The sequence below is a fragment of the Polyergus mexicanus genome, unplaced genomic scaffold (assembly GCF_030449975.1).
Source record: "Polyergus mexicanus isolate NDT 795.1 unplaced genomic scaffold, iyPolMexi1.0 SCAF_13, whole genome shotgun sequence".
Lineage (NCBI taxonomy): Eukaryota > Metazoa > Arthropoda > Insecta > Hymenoptera > Formicidae > Polyergus > Polyergus mexicanus.
Genome location: NW_027223333.1, coordinates 5,868,877 through 5,890,043, shown reverse-complemented (window position 1 = coordinate 5,890,043; position 21,167 = coordinate 5,868,877). Strand labels below are relative to the sequence as shown.

Below are 21,167 nucleotides of genomic sequence, written 5' to 3'. Positions count from 1 at the left end.
TTTCTTTCTGTTTTTCACCAACTCACAAATTCACGTATTCACCTTCGTATTCGTTTCTCATACAAGTTATGATTCAAATTAATCCATTACTTTTCTCCCTACTCTTATGAATAAATTCATCGAATTCGAGACCCTCTACTTTATTTTAATAAATAACAATTATGTGAAAGATATATTATCCCAGTATATTGAATGGATTTTGTGATATCAAATATATATATATATATGTATTTAATTAGTAAATTCCTATATATATGTACGTAAAATAATTAAAATCTTTAAACAAATGTGTCATGATCTTAAATTTGATAATGACTATCAATTTCGGTTTGAATTTTGTTCGGAATAAGAAATCTCCATTTTCGGGGGAGAAATAAAGATACAAAGAAACAAAGAGACTATTCGCTCAATTGACGAATACATTAATGAGACTTTCTGCCTGCGAGAGATGTGTAATCATGGGTCATAAAGACTCGCGGGTAGCATATTTGTAAAACCACAAAGAAACGGACGAGGGAATGAAGAATCGACAGGGGAGATTTTTTTTCCTTCTCTTGCGCGCGCAAAGGTCGATTTACATTCCGGGGATTAAAAGAAGAAGGAGGAGGAGGGGAAGAATAATTTTATTTCGTAAAGCAAGGAAAATATTCACGCAACTCTTTCACGACGAAACATTCGAGAAACGAACAGAGAAGAGGAATGAGGGGGTGGCGGGGGGGGGGAGGCGGGGGAGAGTAGGCGAGAGCTTCGATGGACTCTCTGATGTATAAATAGCTAAAGGGAGCACAGGAGGAAGAAGGGCGCCTTGGCAACAGGTTTCACCCCCGTGGCAGCCTGCGTTGAGCACTCTTTTCCTCCTACATGGTCTCTATGCGTTTCTTTCGAGAAACATTTTTTTTCTCTTTCCTCGTCCTTCCGCCGCCTCGGCACGCATGCGTCTTCTTTCGCAGGAAAACCGGTTTTTTTCCTGCTTTAAATCCGCCAACGAGTTTCCAGCGAGTTTCCCGCCCCGTTATGGGCCTTCGTCTTCGCCTACGACGGACCGCGCACATTTGTCTACGTATGAAAGCGTTTATATACTACGTTGTATTCTACGTCTATTGGGATGCAGAAAAAATATATGATAGTCAGACAATGGCTATTCTAATAGCGCAACAAGTATCAGGCAATTTTCCACAAATTAATTAATGGGAAGATATTCATTACTGTTGGTGTTTTTCACGTTTCTTTCTTCTTTCGTTTTAAATATTTTTCTACATAGAAGAGAACGTAAAAATGTATATTTATGTAAAAAAATGAGAAAAATTCATTACGTTGAGATATTATTGATTTTTTAAGCAAAGTACAATAATTGTTTCCGCGGAACAATTTGTACATTTACCTGGCGCAAAAAGAAACATTGCTGTGAAGATGTGCAGTTTTTTAGCGTATTCTTTAGCTCGCGAGAGGAAAGGGAAAAGTGTAGAAAAGAACAGAGTAAACTGACAGAGACCGGTGAGGAGGAAGGGGACGGTTATGGGGGAGGTAGGTAGAGAAATCGAAGCAGACATTGTGTGGAAGCCTCCTAAGTTACAAGATCGTAACTCAGCCACTTTAAAGTTTCTCGATTCGTGGCGCGCCATTAGGCGTTCTCTTTAGAAAAATAAATCTTCCCTTCCAGGAATTTTGTACGCACAGAACGACTCGACATCCTGCTCGGACAAATGGACTCGTCCAATGGGGGGTGGCTAGTCCGAGCATTTTCTCTCCCTTCGTCGTTGTATCTCTCTCCCTGATCCTGAAATTTTCGCGAAGAAATATGTTAGAATGCTTACAGCGTGAAATTGTATTTCCCGCTTCTTTTTTTCTCGCCACTTTACGCGACTCTTCGGTATAACTGTGAAAAAATTTTTCTCATTCATTGAATAATTATCTATATTAAATAATTTACGCGAACAATTTTATATTATATTAAAATCAATTTTATTATATATTCTATTATTTTGAGAAAAAATTCTTACGAATGCAAAATGTGAAAGAAAAATCTATCAATTGATTTAAGAATTATCTAAATGAAAGTATTAATTTTTTTTATCCTAAAAAATAGTTTGTATTTTTAAGATTATTTTGTCACATTTTGTCTCATTTCAAAATTTAAAAAATTATCACAATTATGAGAATGGATTTTTTAATGAAATATATACTTTTTTTCCTTGCGTGCCTTCTTCTGCCTTGTCCAAATTTTTTTTTTACTGTAGAAATTGATTGTTAAAAGGCCTTATAGATGTTTGACAGCTTAGTCTTTTATTGGCTGTCGAATAGAATGCTATAGACGCGTCTATAGTGCATCTAATAAAAAGGAGAATATAATTAAACTAACAAAGAATCAAGTAAAGAAAATCTATCTAAAGAATGTCTAGCCAACTTTAATCAATATAACAGAAATTACAAAACTATTACTATATGGAAACGCTGTTCTAATCTCTAAAGTTTGCAAAGAATTGAATTATCGGATGCAAAAATTAATTTGGTTTATAAAATTGAATTTATCTTTCTACAAAAACTACATTTCACTTCTTGCACTTCAATCGTGCTTTCTTTCAACATTTAGGCGATTAAAAGATATCAAAATTACGAGAATTGTCAAGCTGTGTCAAGTCATCCTTGCACAAAAGTTGTTGACTAGACGACGACGATGATTTTCATTTTCCATTGTTATTCTTCCTTCTTTGAGAAATATTATTCTATTATAGACTTGAGTTTTGTGTGGAAAAAAGTTTTTATTTCAAACTAAACACTGAATCTCTATCCAAAATTGTTGGTTCAATTACTTTATTAAAATTATTTTATTAAAAATTCGATTTTATTAAAATTATTTTATTAAAAATCTTATTTTATTAAAAACTATTTTTTTAAACCAAAAAACGAATAGTTGCGCATTGTGTGAAAAGATATAAATATTTTTCTCGCCAATTTTAACAAACAGTCACTGAACATTATAAAAAATTATTGTCAATAAAAAATATTTTCTACTAACGGTATTGCATAGCTCTACGTTTATTTGAGTAAATCGTGTCGTAAACAAATTTCGATTTATACCGAAACAACATATAATATATACTCGAATTTATAATATTTTATTACAATCATTATAATTATAAAAATTATTACAATATCTTAAATGTTTGGACAAAATTGACATATTTTATATGTTGGAATATAAAATATAAGATTAAATAAACATCTCTTCCTCAAAGAGAGAGAAAAGGTATCGGTTAATTGTTTTTTAAATCCCCTCCAAGTAGAGAAAACCCATATAAAAGAAGACTATGCAATTTTCTTTTCTTAAACGAAACAAGGATAATCTATTAAGACACTCGAAGAGACGAAACTAAACTGTCGAGCGAAGGGCCCGGTGCTCACCTTTGCGCGACGCGACGCGCCAACGCGACCGAGAAGATGCACGCGAGATAACGCGGGAGGATATTTGACCGGCGAAGCGTCTCACGACGAGAATGCGTGCCCCGACAAAGAAGCTCCGTCGGGGTCTCTCGCCGGAAAATTTGAAAAATAATCCGGCTCCGGCTCCAAATCCGGGACTGGGAGTCTCGTCTCCGGCCGGTCGCGAATATTTTCGTGCCTCGTCCGCTCCGATGAATGGGGTCGGTCGCCAGGCCGCGCGCACAATCGCGGCATTGTCAGGCCCCTGGGACCGTAGTGCACCTCGTAGTGCATCTACGGGAATAATATTTACTTCCGGCCGAAGGCCGCCATTCGCGCCCGACGCCGACGGCGCGGTGTCCCGTATATCCGGGCCCCGTATCCCAACGTATCCCCCTCCCCCATCATCACGCGAGCTTTCCTGTAAGGTAAAACCTTCCTTCCGTTGCCCCTCCCCCTCCCCCTCCCCCCCCCCCCGCGCGGCGAATTTCCCTCGCTTTTCCCCGCTGCCTGAAGCGGGTCGCCGTTATTCACGATGTGAGAGAGAGGGTGGCAAGGGGTAAGAAATTACACGTTCCTGATTTAATCCGTTTTGAAGGGGGGCGACACGCCCCTAGGTCTGCAAATTACGTGTCAACGCGTACTTTTTCGCGGCACACGCAACCCCTATTTCGGTTTACCGGTTGCGGTCCGCGGGGCGCAACTGTTGCACTCACGTCGTAATTTGTACGTATGGTAGGTTTTAGACATCTCTAGGAGCCTCTTTCACGGTCCGATTTATCAAAACGTCAGAATGCGCGAAACTACACAATTGCTTTGAATGGTATTTCTCTCTCTCTCTTATTACTCACGATTGTACTGCGCGCGCGCGCGCAGTTTCCCACGTGTATCGACGAACCCGGTGTAGCGTCAACTCTCTCTTCTCATACGCTTGCATATTATGGTACATTTATTTATCTCAATACTTGTCAAAACCGCGCTCCATATAGTTTCGGAAAATCGTCGATGAGTTTTCTTCGATGTAGATTACCTTACAATTTTATAAATACGCCACATAGTAATATTATCGAATTAAAATCTTACAAAGATTACTCAACGAGAGTATTAAGCCTCTTACCTTTATGTCGTGCGCGTTCAAAACAGAGCAATATATTCGTCATTGTAGGAGGGATATTTTCAGAGCCTCGGAATATATCGCGGCTTTTATAAAAAAAATAAAAAACCGCGCGTAATTTTTGCCGTCGCGATGATTGAACGCGCTACCTTGACATTAACGCGGCGAAATAGCGAAAGTGATTACGGAGAGAGAAGTCCAACGAAATCGCAAGTATTTACTATGTTGCGCGCAAGAAGCATTGATGTACTCCTCATTGCCGGATGATAGCAGGAAAAAGAGAGAGGGAGAGAAAGTGAGAGAGAGAGAGAGAGAGAGAGAGAGAGAGAGAGAGAGAGAGAGAGAGAGAGAGCGATTGATTGCGAGCTAAAAACGCAATTCGAGTTGCAAAACGCGACGAAGATATAGGGAGGCGATTACGTCGCTCGCAAATTGCCAGAGGATGAGGGAGGGGGAGATAATTATAACGCGATCGTAATGCAACGCAAATGACTTGATTTCAAACATGTAGCTTCGACGAGCCGCCCTCAATTAGCTGGCAATTAACGATTATTGGCGGTTACGCGTAATTATTTGTCGCAATGCGATTGCGAAAGATCGCGATTCACATGCGATGTATTATATAATCGCGGTTTCGCGAAAAAAATATATTATATTATAATAATAGATGAATTGTATATAAAGTTTCGAGAAGGAATGAGAAGTATGTACATAAATATATTAGCAATTAAAATTGAGTTAATATGCAGCACATCGTATCTAAATATATTCATTTTTCTGGGCGAATATTTTCTTGCTCCTCTGTGAAATTCATTTTTTTGATTTTAACTGCAATTTATATATATTGTATATATATAAATTGGAATTAAAATTATATATATCATACTTCGTATTCCGTGTATTTTAAGCAAATACTTTTACTTACATTATAAATTGTTATTATTATTTTTTTTCCTTCTTTAAAAACAAAGTTTAGCTGTGTTTCTTCGATAATTTAATATCCCTCTAAACAAATAGCAGAATTAAAAAAAATATATCATTTTATGTAAAATAAAAGAATCTGTAAAAAAAAAAAACTGTACAAATGTACGTGTTTAGTTTCCATCGTTGCGTTTTAGTGCGTGTGCCGATAGTTTTGTGGTCTCATAGAATAAAACTCTTGAACATACTCCCACGTCTTGGGAACGCGTTTAGGAGCACGCACTTTTTCGTACGCATTCGTCACGTGTTGGCAAATGTTTTCGGGCGGGATAGTAAAGTTTGGCAAGCCATGAAGAGGGAGGGGAGAGAGAAAAGGAGACGAAAGATCTCCTACGAAGGGAACAGAGAGTGCCGAAAGAAAGACGGGGACCTTGGAGAAGCCGCCGTGCACCTATACAAACAGGCCGCGCCGAAAAGCAAATATTTTGTTGTGATGCAAGAATTTACAATGCGCTGTAACGAGGCTCACAGGACGGATCCGGAGATTCGCATCGCTCGTGTAATTATCAATTGTAATCACAATCGTGCGATTGAGTGCTCCAAAGTGATTGTCCTACGAAGAATATTTATATAAATTCCAATACACGCAGAATCGCTGAAGATTATTAATTATATGTTGTAATAATAGATTCTTTAATTAATTAATTTCTTTAATTAATTTCACGATTATTGATGCTAACTCTATATAAAAAAAAAAAAAAAAAAAAACCATCCTTTAATTCTTAAAAAAATATATATATAAATTATAACAAAAAATATCGAATTATACAATATATCGTAATAAAAATTCTTTGTGATAAATCTAAGTGGATTTTTCTACAAAAATCGATCTTTCTTTTCTTAAATAAACTTTAATGTCTAATGATGCAATCGTTCAGTTTCCGAATTTTATTTCAGTCGAATGCTCGTATCGTTCTCATTTTTTCTCTTCGAAGCTCGAGATTATTTTTCGCGAACCGGTTTCTTTTTCCGAATCATCATCCCGCTCTTCGAATTTCGGGATTTATTTTTGCGTCGGAATTGGCGACTTCTACCTGAATTGCACGTTGCTATTCGTCGAAGCTAACGGTCGAGACGACTCTGCAGCTCCGTCAGCGATTACAATGGATGCTGCACGAATGGCGACGTTGCAAAATCTCCTGCCACCCGCGTTGCATCGAATTTTCCTCGCGCAACGTTGCCGAGGAACCTTAGGAAATTGCACCTGTGTGTTGTTTGCTACAGGCAACACATTGCTACTCCGTTAAATTCTCGACACAATCTTTCAAAAATCCTCTACTCTCTTTCGATCTCGGATCTGATAAATTTATGAAACGAAAACTTTGATATGAGAATATTAAAGAAGTAAATTGTGTGTTTCATATCAATTTCGACCGTACGTTATTAAAGTCGGTAAATTTTTACTTTAGTGCAACACCCGCGGATGCCCTTGATATTGTATATGTTGTGAAGATTACGATCATGAATAACTTTCAAATCATATTAATCTGCATTTGTCCAAGTGTGCGTATGTGTGTGTGTAGGATGAATAATATTATTTATATAAACCTGTATCAAATATCAATTTTTCATAGTAAATTTATGCTGAAATCTCTTAATTTGATGAATGTTCATTTGTTAAGAATTTTTTTCATAAAAAACGAGCAGCGAAACAAAAATAAAATTAATTTAGAACAGGATATACACACAAAAAATTCGTTTCACATAATTCGTCAAAAAATATCACACAAAACTGCTTCCAAATCTCAAACATTTTCAATATAACATGATTTAGAAATGCTTTCTCATACTTCTTACAGAATTTAAAATAATAAAAGCGCTTGTTTTGGGAGGGGAGGGGAGGCAAGATTAACATAGAAAGTGAAAAGCCGGGTTATTTTGTATAAGGTCATAAATTTCTCTTATGAAAATGTCCATGAGACTCGTAAAACGAGAGAATGAGGAATAAATTTATTTCCTTAACTACGTATTTACGTCTCGCAATCTCTTTTATAAACAAGGAATAAAGATTAAGATATATACTTCACTTTTCGTTAAAATACTAACCGATTAATCCGGCATTATCATTTTCACGTTAGTATCGAGATGCGCGGTAAATTAATACTTAATTCGACGTGGCATTTGCGGCGAGATATGACGGCCGCCGCGGGCGGTAAGTACTTATATTATATCCCGCGCACGTGTGACGAAACGGAAAGAGACTCTCTCTCCGTTGAAATGATCCCGTTTCCGCGGCCGGGCGCAGAATCGCACTGAGCAGCGCACTCGTCCGGGTACCGGATGCAGCGCGGCAACCTGTTGCGGGTGTACAACGGGTGGATCGCGGGGGAAGGAAGCGGGCGGTAAGGACGTCGTAAACGCACGGTAATAACGCGCTGGAAGGAGGAGGGGGACAGAGCGCCGTTAGTAATTTTAGCGCGCTGCATCTCCTGCCGGCGTTTACGGCACATTGACACTTTTATTGTTCGCCGCGCTACGGGGGAACATCTCTATTTATGATCGCGGTGAGAGACGAGAGACGGGGAGGATAAACGCGCGCGCGCGCGCACGATCAAAGCCGCGTAAAATCCGCAATTGCGCCCGATAATCGAGGATCTCGTTCGACATCGTTCTCATCGATTACGATGGCCCGTCTTAAAATCCTTAGATTAAGAAATATACTATAGTTTCCCCCAATGATCTTCCTTCAAATTTTTAACGAAAATAAAGTGAATTTTTATGAATAATGTCATCTCGCATGCATCTTCCAATAATCCCTTACTACTGATCGAATCGAGAACATAATACTTTTCTGCCACCACAGGATTTCCCGTAGTATATAGTCAATATAAGAAAATAATATATAATATAAAAGATGATTATAATAATCTATTTATCGCAAAATGATAAAACAATTCCATATAAATTATATAAACACAAACTATATAAATGTTTCGACAAAATATAGCGCAAAATTCGGCGAATTTTATCTCCTTTACTATTTTCAATTAGTTTACAAAAAGAAATGAAGAATTAATGTTACAACGTAGGTGAAGTTTATAACTACAACTAATTAACTATAATTAATACTGGAGAAATAATAATATTAAACGGCGTTTGTGTTTTTATTTATTTATTTAAACGCTACAAATATTTCCATTTGCATCTCACGCGAAGTGTATACTAAAATCTGAAGAATGAACTTTCGCGATCCTGTTAACTCCGAATATTTCATACACGACGTAATAATTAATCGCTAAGAATAACAAATGTACGCGATGCGCACACACACACACACTTTTTTTTTTTTTTGAGATATTTTTTTATCGACAATACAAGAACAATAGCAAGTTTCCATTATCCGTGAGATAACAATGCGAGATATCGATATCGTGTTTCTTTACGTGCATTTTTTTATTCCATTAAAATTTTTGAGATTGCGACTTCCTTGGAAAAATGTGTGTAACATTGCTTGGAGAAAATTTTGTTTCGGAATATTTCAAAGGATTTTATTTATTTGAACATCTTATCCCATTTCGAAGATTACGATACCAGCATCATTTTCCTTTCATATATTTCATATTTTGCGTTATTTTATTCCATTAACATTTTTGAAATTTCTTGTCGATTGTGGGTTTTCAAAATTCTCATTATTTGGAAAGAATTGTGTTTCGACATTATCTCTCTATACTGATTTCGGATATGGCTTTCTAGAATTCGCGTTATCTCATCTATTTCTGAACCTTACATGTTTCCCACGATATATCTATACAATAATAAATCTCCGTATCTATTCAGGAAACGATTTTTCTCCAAGAACAAAGAAATAGAGCGCATTTCAAATAGCAATTCGCGTCCTCATAATCGAGGTCTCGTAAATTTTATTGTTAAGAAAAAAAAATTTAAGGTTAGCCGGTTAGCTCCTCGTGTTTCGAAGCACGATGACGAGCCATGTAAAACGCGGCCTCTTTTAGTGAGATAAGCGAACAAAAAGGGCGAATAGGAGAGGAACCCGTGTAGTCATACGGAGATTTTAATCGCCGCCGACCGCAAGACACACTGACTCACTGAGATGGAACTCGGTCCGTGAACGCGTGAGATCTCGCGAGATGCCCGACGAGGGGGTAAGATAGGGGGATCTCGGGGATCCAGGCTTCCAAAAATTCCCCGTAGGCTACTCGTGATTGCACGGCAACGAGAAAAATATAAAAGTATCTTATATCCTAATCGACAGATCGATTGTTTCCCGATAAAACGGAGATTCTTTCTCCATCCTCGATAAGAAAGACAAAGCTTTCTTCTTCTTCATTTTCCATTGAATGTGAAAATAGCATACACGTTTACGAGACACGATAGTTGGTCTATGAATTAAAAGGACTTATATATTTTTCCAAGGAAAAAAAATTTAATTTTTCCACATTATAATATATCGTATTGAAAAAGTAATTCCGTACGTCAAAAAAACGGCTAAATAAAATTCTCTTCCACACGATAGCATCGAGTCTCATAAATTCTCAATGCAATTGCGATTACTATGAAGATACTGCTCGAGATCGATTCGTCGCGAAATCGCGTCCACGAATGGGACCGCGCGAGACACGCGTTATAATCGAGCGTAAGGAAGGTTTTGAATGAGTTCCGATCTCTGAAAATAAGCGAGGCCGAGGAGTAGGGAAGAGGGAGGAGAAAGGAGCCGCGTGCACGCGGGGAGCGCGTTATAATACATGCGATCAAAGAGGGAGTAAGAGCGCGAGTAAGCGGGAACATGTCGGACAATGCCTGTCATCTCATTCACGTCAAGTGAGCAGCTCCGAGGACTACCAACTTCAGCTGTTGATGCTTCGCGTACCGGGGATCAAATTGCGTCTCAATTCGTGCGCCGACTTTTCTTTTTAGCGCCGCCATCGTCTCCTCGTCTCCTTCTTGTTTCACCTCCTCCTTCCACCCTCTCCGCCCATCCCCCCCCCATCCCACATACGGTACACACACGTCCTCTTCTTCTTCGTCTTCTAATCTCGTTTCATATTGTGGACCAAGAGTCCAAGAGTCGCGCGACCGAATCGAGGAACAACGAGGGGCGAGAGAAAGGGGGGGGGGGGGGAGTCGGCCAAGTGTCACGACGAATTTTTGCCAAATCGCAGAAACCACCCTTCGCATTCTCCTCCCGACAGAGATTCGACAAAATTTATAAGACTCTTTTTTCTCAAGGCGATTAAAACACTTGCCAGAAATCAAGATTATATCGTTATAGAAAAGAGAGAAAGAGAGATAATATATTTTACATCTCGATATTTTCACGGATAATTTTTTATAAATCGATTTAAGAAATTATACGCCGATCGCACAAGATCAGGTCTCTCCTTCATACGGAATATTTTGATTTGCGTTTCGCGAAATTCGATTCGTCTCGATATGAAGCCGTTTACGCGTCGGACGACTCCGAATTCGATATTAACGCGAACTCGTACCTTACATTTGGATCCTTTCGAAGGCTCTCCTCGCGTAGGCAACCGGTGGTGCATACCGGTTCATCGGAATCCTAAAGATTTGCAGTTTCATGCACACCGACGTTGCCACGATGCATCGTCTTTTTTTCTCGCTTTCTCCCACGCTCGCGCCTCTTTTTCTAACTCTTCTGTCTGGCATACGAAAACACGTTTCTGATTTCTCCTTTCCTCTTTTTTTTTTTTTTTTAATTCCATGCTATACATTTTATACAGCGCGCACTCACACAACCACCTACAGTTATCCAGTTAGCGTACACACACGATAGCATCGCCATTCAAATTCGGAGTTGAATCGACTTGTAAAGTCATTTAATCATTCAACATATTTCCGAGTCGCTATTTCCACAGTTATTTACGAACCCTAATCTAGACGCAGATTTGCATTTTTATCTGGCATCGCGTGTTAATACAAGATATTCTCGTTAATTCCAAGCAAACGAAAAAGAAATTAAATTAATAAGTCTATTAATTTTATAAATATTTAATTATGCCAATATATGATCAGCGAGCAGATAGAACGAGAATTCCTATGTAAAATTAAAAACAAAGCGCGGAATAAACAGATTGGTTCCTCGATATAAAGTTTTTTTATAAGATTATATATATTTACAGTTGCAAACTATTAGTTTGCTGCGTCTATTTAAAATAATACAAAGCTATAAATGTTTCAAATGTTATCGAGTTTAACGTTCTAAATTATTAACGCAATTGCATATATATTAACTAAAAATTTATGATTATTCTATGGTTCAAAAAGGAATTGTTAGAATTTGTCAATAAAGCGTGACATGCTGAGAAAAATTCCATGAAGGCCGAGCACATACATTTCGAAAGAATAATTGCATTCTTCTTTTCTCTCTTCCTTCTCTCTCTCTCTCTCTCTTACCCAGACTCCATGCTATCCATGACATAAATCATTAGATACTACAACAACTAATACATCTTTCTAAATAATGATTATATTTACCGAATTTCACCACAATAAATTATTAAGATATTTAGTATTATTTAGTATTATTAAAAATCCAGAATTGTATGAAAAAATTTTTATCGTCTTAAATCTAGATTAAAAAGCTTTGAATTCTGTGCTAGCGAACAGTTAGAACTATGTGATTATCACTCTTTTGATATAAGATAGATTTTACCTAGGTTTTTCCGGTTTAGCAAACAGCAAAAGTCATGAAAAAATCAATATTTCTATTTTCTTAAAAAATGCATTAAAAAAAAATAAAAGAAATATACTTAAAAAAAAAAGAAGAAGAATTAACATTGTAATATTTTTATATTACAATTATTTTATTGCGTTTTTATGTTTTTTATTTTGTAATAAAAATATATGTGAATCTTGTGCAATAATATCTGGGAGAAAATATAGAAATGACATTTACCCTGTGCTCTTTAACAGAATATTTGGAATATAATTTCTTTTTCGAAACACGATCTCCGAAGATTGACATCAAGGTGGCGAATCTCTGATTATATAGAACCTGTATCTCATGATATCGAACGGAAAAAGAATAAAATGGGGAGACAAGACGAGCGGCGCGAATTAATTCCACGAGACGTCGGCGAAATCACGATCTATTCCTTCCGTTTATTCTTTTCTCGGGGCACGCGGCGAGCCGAAACACGTTCCTGGAACGTCTATTCATCACGCCGGATTTTTCGCACGAGTGGCCGAGGAGAGCAAGGAACGCGATTCGCGTCCAATCAACGTCGATTCAGATTTCCAGTTGGGCCCCGCGAGCCCTGCTTTTCCAGCTGGGGGTCCCGTCGCTGCGGGCCCGTTTCATTAATAAAGACATCGATACGCGCCGGCGAGGATTTAAGCAGCGAGGATGCGAAAAATCGCCACGAAGGAGGTGTATCGTGTTACGAGAGAAAGAAAATGATTTCTGTTTTCTGTATTGTTCTGGCTTGCCCTTGCAACAGAAATCGAACATTTTTTTAATAACAAGTATCACTGTAATTAAACGTTATTAATAGATGAAAAAGAAACTGCATGGAAATTATATGAAGGGCATCTATTGTAGTCAGAAATAATTGTTGCGTTTCAAACGATCATTCATAAATTTTGTAATGATAGCCATAAAATCGGACGAATCTTGACAAAAGCATGAACGTCACATGCACTATTATAAACAGCCTATCTAACGCAACCTTGAGCAATAATATACTTTCCTTTTAGATTTATAATAGACAGGTTTCCATGGTCACACCTAAGAGTTACGAGCTCAAATAAATTTTATTGTCAAAGTGAATTTTTAATAATCTTTTATAAAAAAAAAAAAAAAAAGTTTATAATATATTATATCTTTATCGCAAGATAATATACGAAAAATATACTCTCTTCGACAATTTACAATTCGGTTATAGTAATAAATATTGTATGTAGCTTCGCGCAAGCATACCTTTTTATTTATTATTTACAAGAATATTAGCGCGCTAATCGCGCTGCTTAAAAAAGCATCGCGTAATTTAGCACGCTAATAAAGTAAAAGCGTGCAAGGTGTGTAGCGTGCCCGGCCGCGCTTTTTCTCCCCGGGTCACTAATTCTCTAGTCGCTAGCTAAAAGAGCATCGTGTGTAAAACTCGGGCTAAAGCCGAGTCTGGTTCCGCTCGAAAGGAGCTAGGGTTCCTCCGAGTCGCCATTAATACGAGAGCTTTTCTGGGAAGCGGGGCGCGAAATTTATCGGGCAATATAATTTTATCGCAGGACGCGATGTAGCCGCGTTGTAATGTCGGAATGGTACGAGAGAGAAAGAGAAAGAGAGAGAGAGAGGTATATTTATGCTCCAACACGACGCTTTAACGCGCTAAATAATAATCGACGCGATCGGTAGTTAACGTTCGAAGTTCGAGAAAAGTCATTAGCTCCGGCCGACCGAGCGTTAGATTATTAATGGAGCGAGCGCCGCCAACTACCGGTGCTTTCCGACGTTTGACGTATTACAAGAGCCTCGAGAGTTATGACCGCTGTCGTTTTTAACTAATAAGCAATACCGTGACCGCGCATCCCGCGCGCGAGCGCATTCCTGAATTAACCCTTGATCTCGCGTACGCGCATTATGAACTATGACCGTCGGGTATGCTCTCGAATCAGACGAGGATGGAAAATTGTTTGTGAATTTTCTTCATATCTTTTGTTTTTAGCAGAACTATTTGGATTAAAAAAAAAAAACACGAGGCGATCTATAGAATAACACAAAAAAAAAAAAAAAATTATTTTCTCACTGATCTCAAATTTGATTCAAAAATAAAGGATGATTAAATATACTCTCACTCAGAAATAGCGAGAGAGAGAGAGAGAGAGAGAAAAATATAAATATAAATATTATTATTGTATGAATATTATTATCGAATAATTATGTTTTCGAAAAAAAATTTCAAAAATATACGATAAAAAAATCGTCGTATTGGAAAAAATCATAAAATATATTAATCCTCTAAGATTAGATATTTTATATATATATATATAACAAAAATACGCGGAGTGAGATAATAAAAAATAAAAAGTTTCGAGAATCGTATTACGAGATGCCTTATAATCTCGTAACGCCTACTCGCCTCGGGCGATAAAATGTCGTGGCGTTAATCGAGGGGTAACAAAGAAGACGATAGAAATTAAGAAGAAAGTGCTCTTAAGAAAACCACGCGCGGCCACCGCGTGGTCGCTTCGACCACAGAGATCGAGAAATAACGATGCTCCTTATACGAAATTATATTTGCATTTAAGATGATAATATTCTCTCGCCGCGGCAAGTGTGCGCCGCGGCTGTATAAGCTTTCCTCCCTCTCTCCCTCCTCCCCCATCACCGTTATATTAATCGCGATGCTACTTTCTGGGGGGGGGGTGGGGGGGGGGAGAGGAGACGTGGACGGAGGAATACACGCGGTAAGAATTCCGATCCGCGCCATAAACAGAGAATCCGAAGCTACACTTATGCATAATATTTCCTCGCGATCGTAAAGTTTCATGATCGCGCGAATAAATTCCGAATTTTATTCTCTGCAGTCCAAATTCTTATCGCGTCGTCGACATTATGACAGTTTTTCATTTCATAAGGTGGACCGGAGAGGAGAGAGGAGGAAGGCGCATCTGCCAAATTCCAGCAACACATTTTCTGACTTCAAGAATTAGAGATCGGTGTAACCGAGTGAAAGATATCCTCGGCAATTTTCTTTAGAAAATTGTCATGTGTAAATTTAAAAAAAAAAAAATTATTTTTTTTTTTTTTTTTTTTAATGATAGAATATACAGTGAACAACAATTTGAGTAAAAAAGTTGATTGTAAAAGTAATTGTTAATGAAGTTATTAATTGTCAGAAAAAAGCTTTCTCAGATCAAATGGTTGATCTGAACATGTGTATAGCAATTCTTGCAGTTAAATTAGTATTTTATTTGCAAATAAATTTTTTTCTCGAAACTCGTTGATGTCTCGCGTGTGGCGTGTTGAGTCTGGCACCCCGCGTATACGATGTAGTGTGCATTCAATGTTGATCTTCATTACTTTCATCTTCATATACCCGTACGTCCATCATTAAATAAGATTATAGTTATATATGCCGTCATTTTAATAATGAAGATACAGCTAAGCATTATCTTTGAATTTCCCATAGGATAGCGTTGAGATTTTCGTTATTTTGATCAAAACTGTCTATAGATATCGTTCAAGCTGATTTTCTTTGCTTAATTCTTCGTAAATTGTCTTAATTGTATTTTTTTTTTTTCTTCAGATGTATTTTATGAGACGACGAGATGCATTCTGTTCGATAGGCAACAAAAGACTAACTTTCACATTTTTACAATGTTCTTTGATGTACCGCGGCTATATATGTATTTTTCTTTATATACGATCATTTAAAAAAGATGTACACAAGACACAGAAAAATATATATTTTTCAATATATACCATATAAGGTAAATATATTCTCATATGTACACACAAACACAAAAAGCAATAAATTACAATTTATTGTATTTTGTATAATAAAACTACAATAAAAAAATATTTTCTTATATTTTTATAGACTTTCTCGAAATATTTTTCTACTTATCGAAACAGATATGTACAGAGTTTTTACAGGCTACGTATTACAGATATCTTGAAACTTGGCTGTCAATTTTTCTTGATTAAAAGTATGATTAAAGACTATCATTTAGCGCGTTCTCTTAATTTTTGGCATTTAATAGATTGATTTGAAAACTTTAGAAAAGCAACACATTTGTATGATTAACTGGAAAAAATATTTTATTTATATTTTTAAAGAATAATGCAAAAGAAATGAAATTAAAAAATTAAGTAAAGATTATATTTTTTAAAGCTATTATTGATATCAATAAGAAACGTTTTGTGGCTTGTTGACGGAAATACAGAATGGAAAGATATGTCATGCAAACAATAGACACAGATAAATCCAGTGGTGGATTTTCAAAAAATCTATATACACATGTGACTTACATATATATATATATATATATATACAGGATGCAAACAAAAGATTGATACGCTATTTTAACAATGTATTTTATGGACCAAACCAAATCGAATAATTTTTTACCATTTGTTCTCCGGCGAATAATTATCGTGATATAAATTAAAGATTGAAAGACTTGCTATGGATGTAAACGTAAAAGATTCTTTATCTTATCTTGCTTCCGGATACGCTATTAGGAAATCAATGCCCCAGCGTGTGTCCCAATAGTCATACAATGTTGTTGTGTAGTCCCAACTGTTTTTTTTTTTACATCTTGTATAAGAAAAGTATTTAAATAAATATTTAAGTATATATGTATTTATAATATTAAACTTTTTTAAATATAATTATTTTCCAAATCTAAAACACTAACTAAGTGTTTCTTTTTAATATATTTAAAAATATATTATATTTTGTGTGTGTGTGAATAAGTTTAATATATTATATTTAAAATAATATATTCTTTTTAAATATATGACTTTTTTCAAAAAGGTATGCCATTTAAGCAAGTTTGCTCTATATTACAAAATTTAAAATAGTACCATGTATCATGTACGACGATGAACGTTCTCTTTCGCTTTCTCGATATTATCGACTCGAATTTCACGTACGAATTTTTCATATCTCAGGATTTCTGACTTTGGAATATTAAAAATTGTTACATACATATATACCGCGTAGCGCAGAAAAAGAAGATGCACGACGCGACGAAAACTGGTTTCGCTCTCTGAGTCACCGTCTATAATGACGAACCGCACAAACGCGCTGGAGATTCACTGCTCTGCTACGCAACTTTTCGTATCGCAACGAGAGGATAGAAGAGGAGAGAAAGAGATGAACGGATATGAACGACGTTCGTGCGAAAGTGAGAGGGGAAAAGCGGTGAAGAAAGATCGAGGAAGCAGGATGAGAACATGACTGCGATTTCCGGTTGTTAAAATGTCTGACAAGCTTGTGTCGAATGTTAATTCCTATACGGGATCGAATCGATTTATATGCTTGATCATTTCATCATCTATGACTAACACCTTGTTTTACTTTCACGTTCCGATCAAAGCATATATTTTAAGAATATATGAAAAGATATATACTTGTTATAGATTAGACATATCTATAGAATGAATGTTTTAGAGGAAAGAGAAAAAAATTTTCATAAATTATATAGTTATTAAATTCGTTTTAAAACAATAAAGATATAAACGAGATGTACGGTGTAACTCAACCTTGTTTATAGTCATAGTTGAAATTCGAGAGCAATGTAAGAATGTTAAGGTACATGACCACGGAAACTTTTATTAGAAAATAAAATTAATAAATTTCTATTTAACTTCGATAAAAATTTAACCACCGTTAGTTGTCGAATAAAAAAAATACGCAATGTTCTTATCGCGATTGTGATAGAAAACACGATCTTTCTCCGAGTGAAAATATTCATTTCGGAAAGTGGAGCAGAAGCGGAGAAAAAGGGGGGAGGGAGGGAGAGAGAATTGTTCCAACTTGTTGAAGACCGCGTAACTAGATACGGGGGCCGAATCGTCTCGGATCGCCCTGGGAAATGAACGATTTCAACCGACAAAGATCGGAGCCACCTCCGTCGAGTTCGAGTTTCACTCCATTGGAACGCCGCGAAGTTCCCTCGGTCGATTTCTCCTCTACATGCAGTTTCCTCTATTTTCCGAGAGATATCCGTTATACTGCAGACATAAGGAGATTTCAAATCAAGGGAGTGCGTGAGAAAAAAAACCTGAGTTATCTTCGTAACCCTTTCATCTTCTTCCTTTTCTTCTTCTTGAGAGATCTCTTTTATATAAACTTCATCTCAAGAGAGAGAGAGAGAACTTCAAAATTTCTTTTAATCGCAGATTTAATTTTAAAATCTATTTTCTTATATACATATATGTCTTTTTTCTTATATATATATATATATTGTATATAATATATATGTATGTGTGTGTGTGTGTGTTTCTTGTATTTTTATTAATTAAATATAATTATTTAAAATTTTTATTTTACAATTTTTTAGATTAATTAAATTAATGAAAGTAAAAGAAATACATATGCATATATATATTCTCTCAACGAGAATATTGCAAAGACATAATGTCATAGTAGAGATAATCTTATTTTCGAAAAACGCGGTCGACTCTCCGAGCGTATATAGTTCACAGCGATATTAGAAAACCGCCTAAGCAAGGACATTAAAGATACACGATGCAGCTGAGAGATAGAGAGAGAGAGAGAGAGAGAGAGGAAATTATCGATAATGGCACGGTCGTTTTCTCTCATTCATTACATGTTATCGTGAAGATAATAACAGTACTGGCCAGCAATAATGATAGCAGGACGCCGGGAGGATATTTACCTTATCCACATCCAGTTCTCCGGGCTCGCAAGTATTCATTTTACATGGCGCAGCAACAATTAGACGATTCCGGTGACTTCTCCATCCCCCATCCTCCCTCCCCTGCCTTACCCTCCCTCCCCCCCCCCCCTTCCTCGCCATTCATTTCGTTAAGAATATTAATTATCGGCGGCACGTCAATACTCAGCCGCCAATTAGAAGGACATTGTTTCGAATTATTATCCTCGAGCATAACAGGAGACGGTCTGTGGTACGCTGGGTGGTCGCTGATTTATCGTACGATTACCGACGAATCTCAATCGCGTGAACACGCTCCGATAATTTACCCGATCTCACCGATGTTCGTGATTTAATGTAATGTTTTATTCAATGCCTCCTTATATCGGAGAATACCTCGCGTGGAATAATATAACGGGCGTCTTAATCAAAGGGAATACAAAAGGAACGACAAAATATTAACGAATAAAAGCACTGGCGACGCGTTATCTCACCTCAAATACCTCGCTCTTTTAATCAAATTATCTTTTCCAATGCAGCTTTTATTCTAACCGTTCGCGATTAGACTCGACTACGCGATCGCGTGAAAATCCCGTACAAATTCGTTAAGCGTGATGAAACTCGGAGTAGAGCGATGGAGAGATTGATCGAATAAACGGAGAATATGCGGACTCTCTCATCTCTCGGGATATAAATATGTCGTCGTCGGATTACGTCGAGTAACCGATTTCACGGGTATCCCGCCTAATCGCGGTGCGTTTCGCGCGCGCGCGCGCTCGCGGTTCATGAATAAAATATACGGGCGCCGGCGATTGCCGCTTGCGAGAGCGCAAACGCCTTCTAGAGAGAGAGAGAAAGAGAGAGAGAGAGAGACGACTATTAACTGATACATCATAAAGTGCCGTTTACGACGTCGGCGCCGTTATTATTCATAAGAGTTACGACAACGAGAGCGACGTAACACCGCGCCTCCCCCTCCTCGCCGTAATGAATCCCCCGTAATGAGACAGATGCTTGTGCGCCTCGAGCTTGTACCTCCCGGAGCTATTGGATTTATATACCGAACGGGGTCCCTTTCCCATTCGTCGAGTCATCACTTCCCGTGTCAGGTGACGCAAGATGACTATATTGACGATGAACGAAAGTAAGATATCGAATGTGCTCCAGTTTCATATTTATTGGAGTTTTTCGATAAATAATATTGTTTCGTATTTTTTATCTTCTTTTAAAAGCGAGTAAAAATTGAAGTGTCAATCATTGATTCATAAAAGCGACATACAATCACTAAAGGCTACAGAAATCTGATAAAAATCGTGGTAGAAAGGATATACGCGAATATGTATAACGGATTTAGAAATTTAGAAACATGTAGAATGGCGTGATATTGTTAAAGAAATAGTTTGTTATTTAATTTATATTATTTGTTAAAAAAAAAAAAGTCAGAGGAAAAATATTTCTAAACCTCGAGAACTCTTGATAAAAATTTAAGGACGAGAGAAAGAGAGAGAGAGAGAGAGAGAGACGGATATCTCAACAAATATATAAATTATACTCTTTAGACGTAAACTAATTAGGTACACTAAGTTCTGATAAAACTTGTTGAAACAGTGATACACGAGTCGGTTTACGAGATCCATATCAATTCTTTTAATACCCTTCTTGTATATCATTTACTTATACACATTTGTAGCGTTAAACTAACTGTTGCTTACTTACTTACTTGCGAAGATTAGTTTAAACACGGAGATAACTTGATATGCATTCGAAGCTTGCATAGGTCGCCGAGAAGTCGTCAGGAGTGTAGATTGTCGTTCGTAAAACGCTCTATTCTGTAACTTTAGCGATTCTAGAAAACATCCCTCGCTCCCATCGTGGGAAGGGGCCGCGACATCCATCAGACGCAGCAGCACCAACACGCGAAGGACGTACCTGGGTGCTTTACGGCCGGATTTTAATCGAATTTATGAAGCGCGCCGGGAATTATGCATCGAGTAATTCGTTCGACGTGGAATAATTCATCCTCTGTAATTACATCCAGACTCTCTGGCGCGCGTTTCGCGTTCGATTATTAATTGGCTTATAATGTTTAATTACGGGAATAATAGCGACACGAATAAAAACCTGAAGAGGATGCCACGCGAAAATATTCGCCGAGATCTCGTATGAGATTATCCGCGAAAGGTAAATTAAACATCCTCTCCTCTCACGAGAGATAGAGAATCGTTTCTTGCATTTTACATTTTTCGTAGAAAGAAAGAGAGAGAGAGAGAGAGAGAGAAGGATGCATATGATAGATACATATACATATATTTAAAAAACTATCATCTTA

General features: G+C 37.1%; 1 protein-coding gene across 6 annotated transcripts in view; it reads right to left on the bottom strand.

The window, feature by feature from the left end:
- LOC138939056 (uncharacterized) overlaps positions 1 to 21,167 on the bottom strand; it is a 56,083-nt gene that overhangs the window by 3,223 nt on the left and 31,693 nt on the right. For 2 of the 6 annotated variants that reach the window (XM_070306538.1, XM_070306541.1), the window contains one exon: positions 1,336 to 1,777. In XM_070306538.1, the coding sequence (XP_070162639.1) occupies positions 1,594 to 1,777 (184 nt within the window). In that variant the 3' untranslated portion in view covers positions 1,336 to 1,593. Of the gene's footprint in view, positions 1 to 1,335; positions 1,778 to 21,167 lie in introns of those variants that run through there. The other 4 variants (XM_070306536.1, XM_070306537.1, XM_070306539.1 and 1 more) reach the window with 3 other exon arrangements.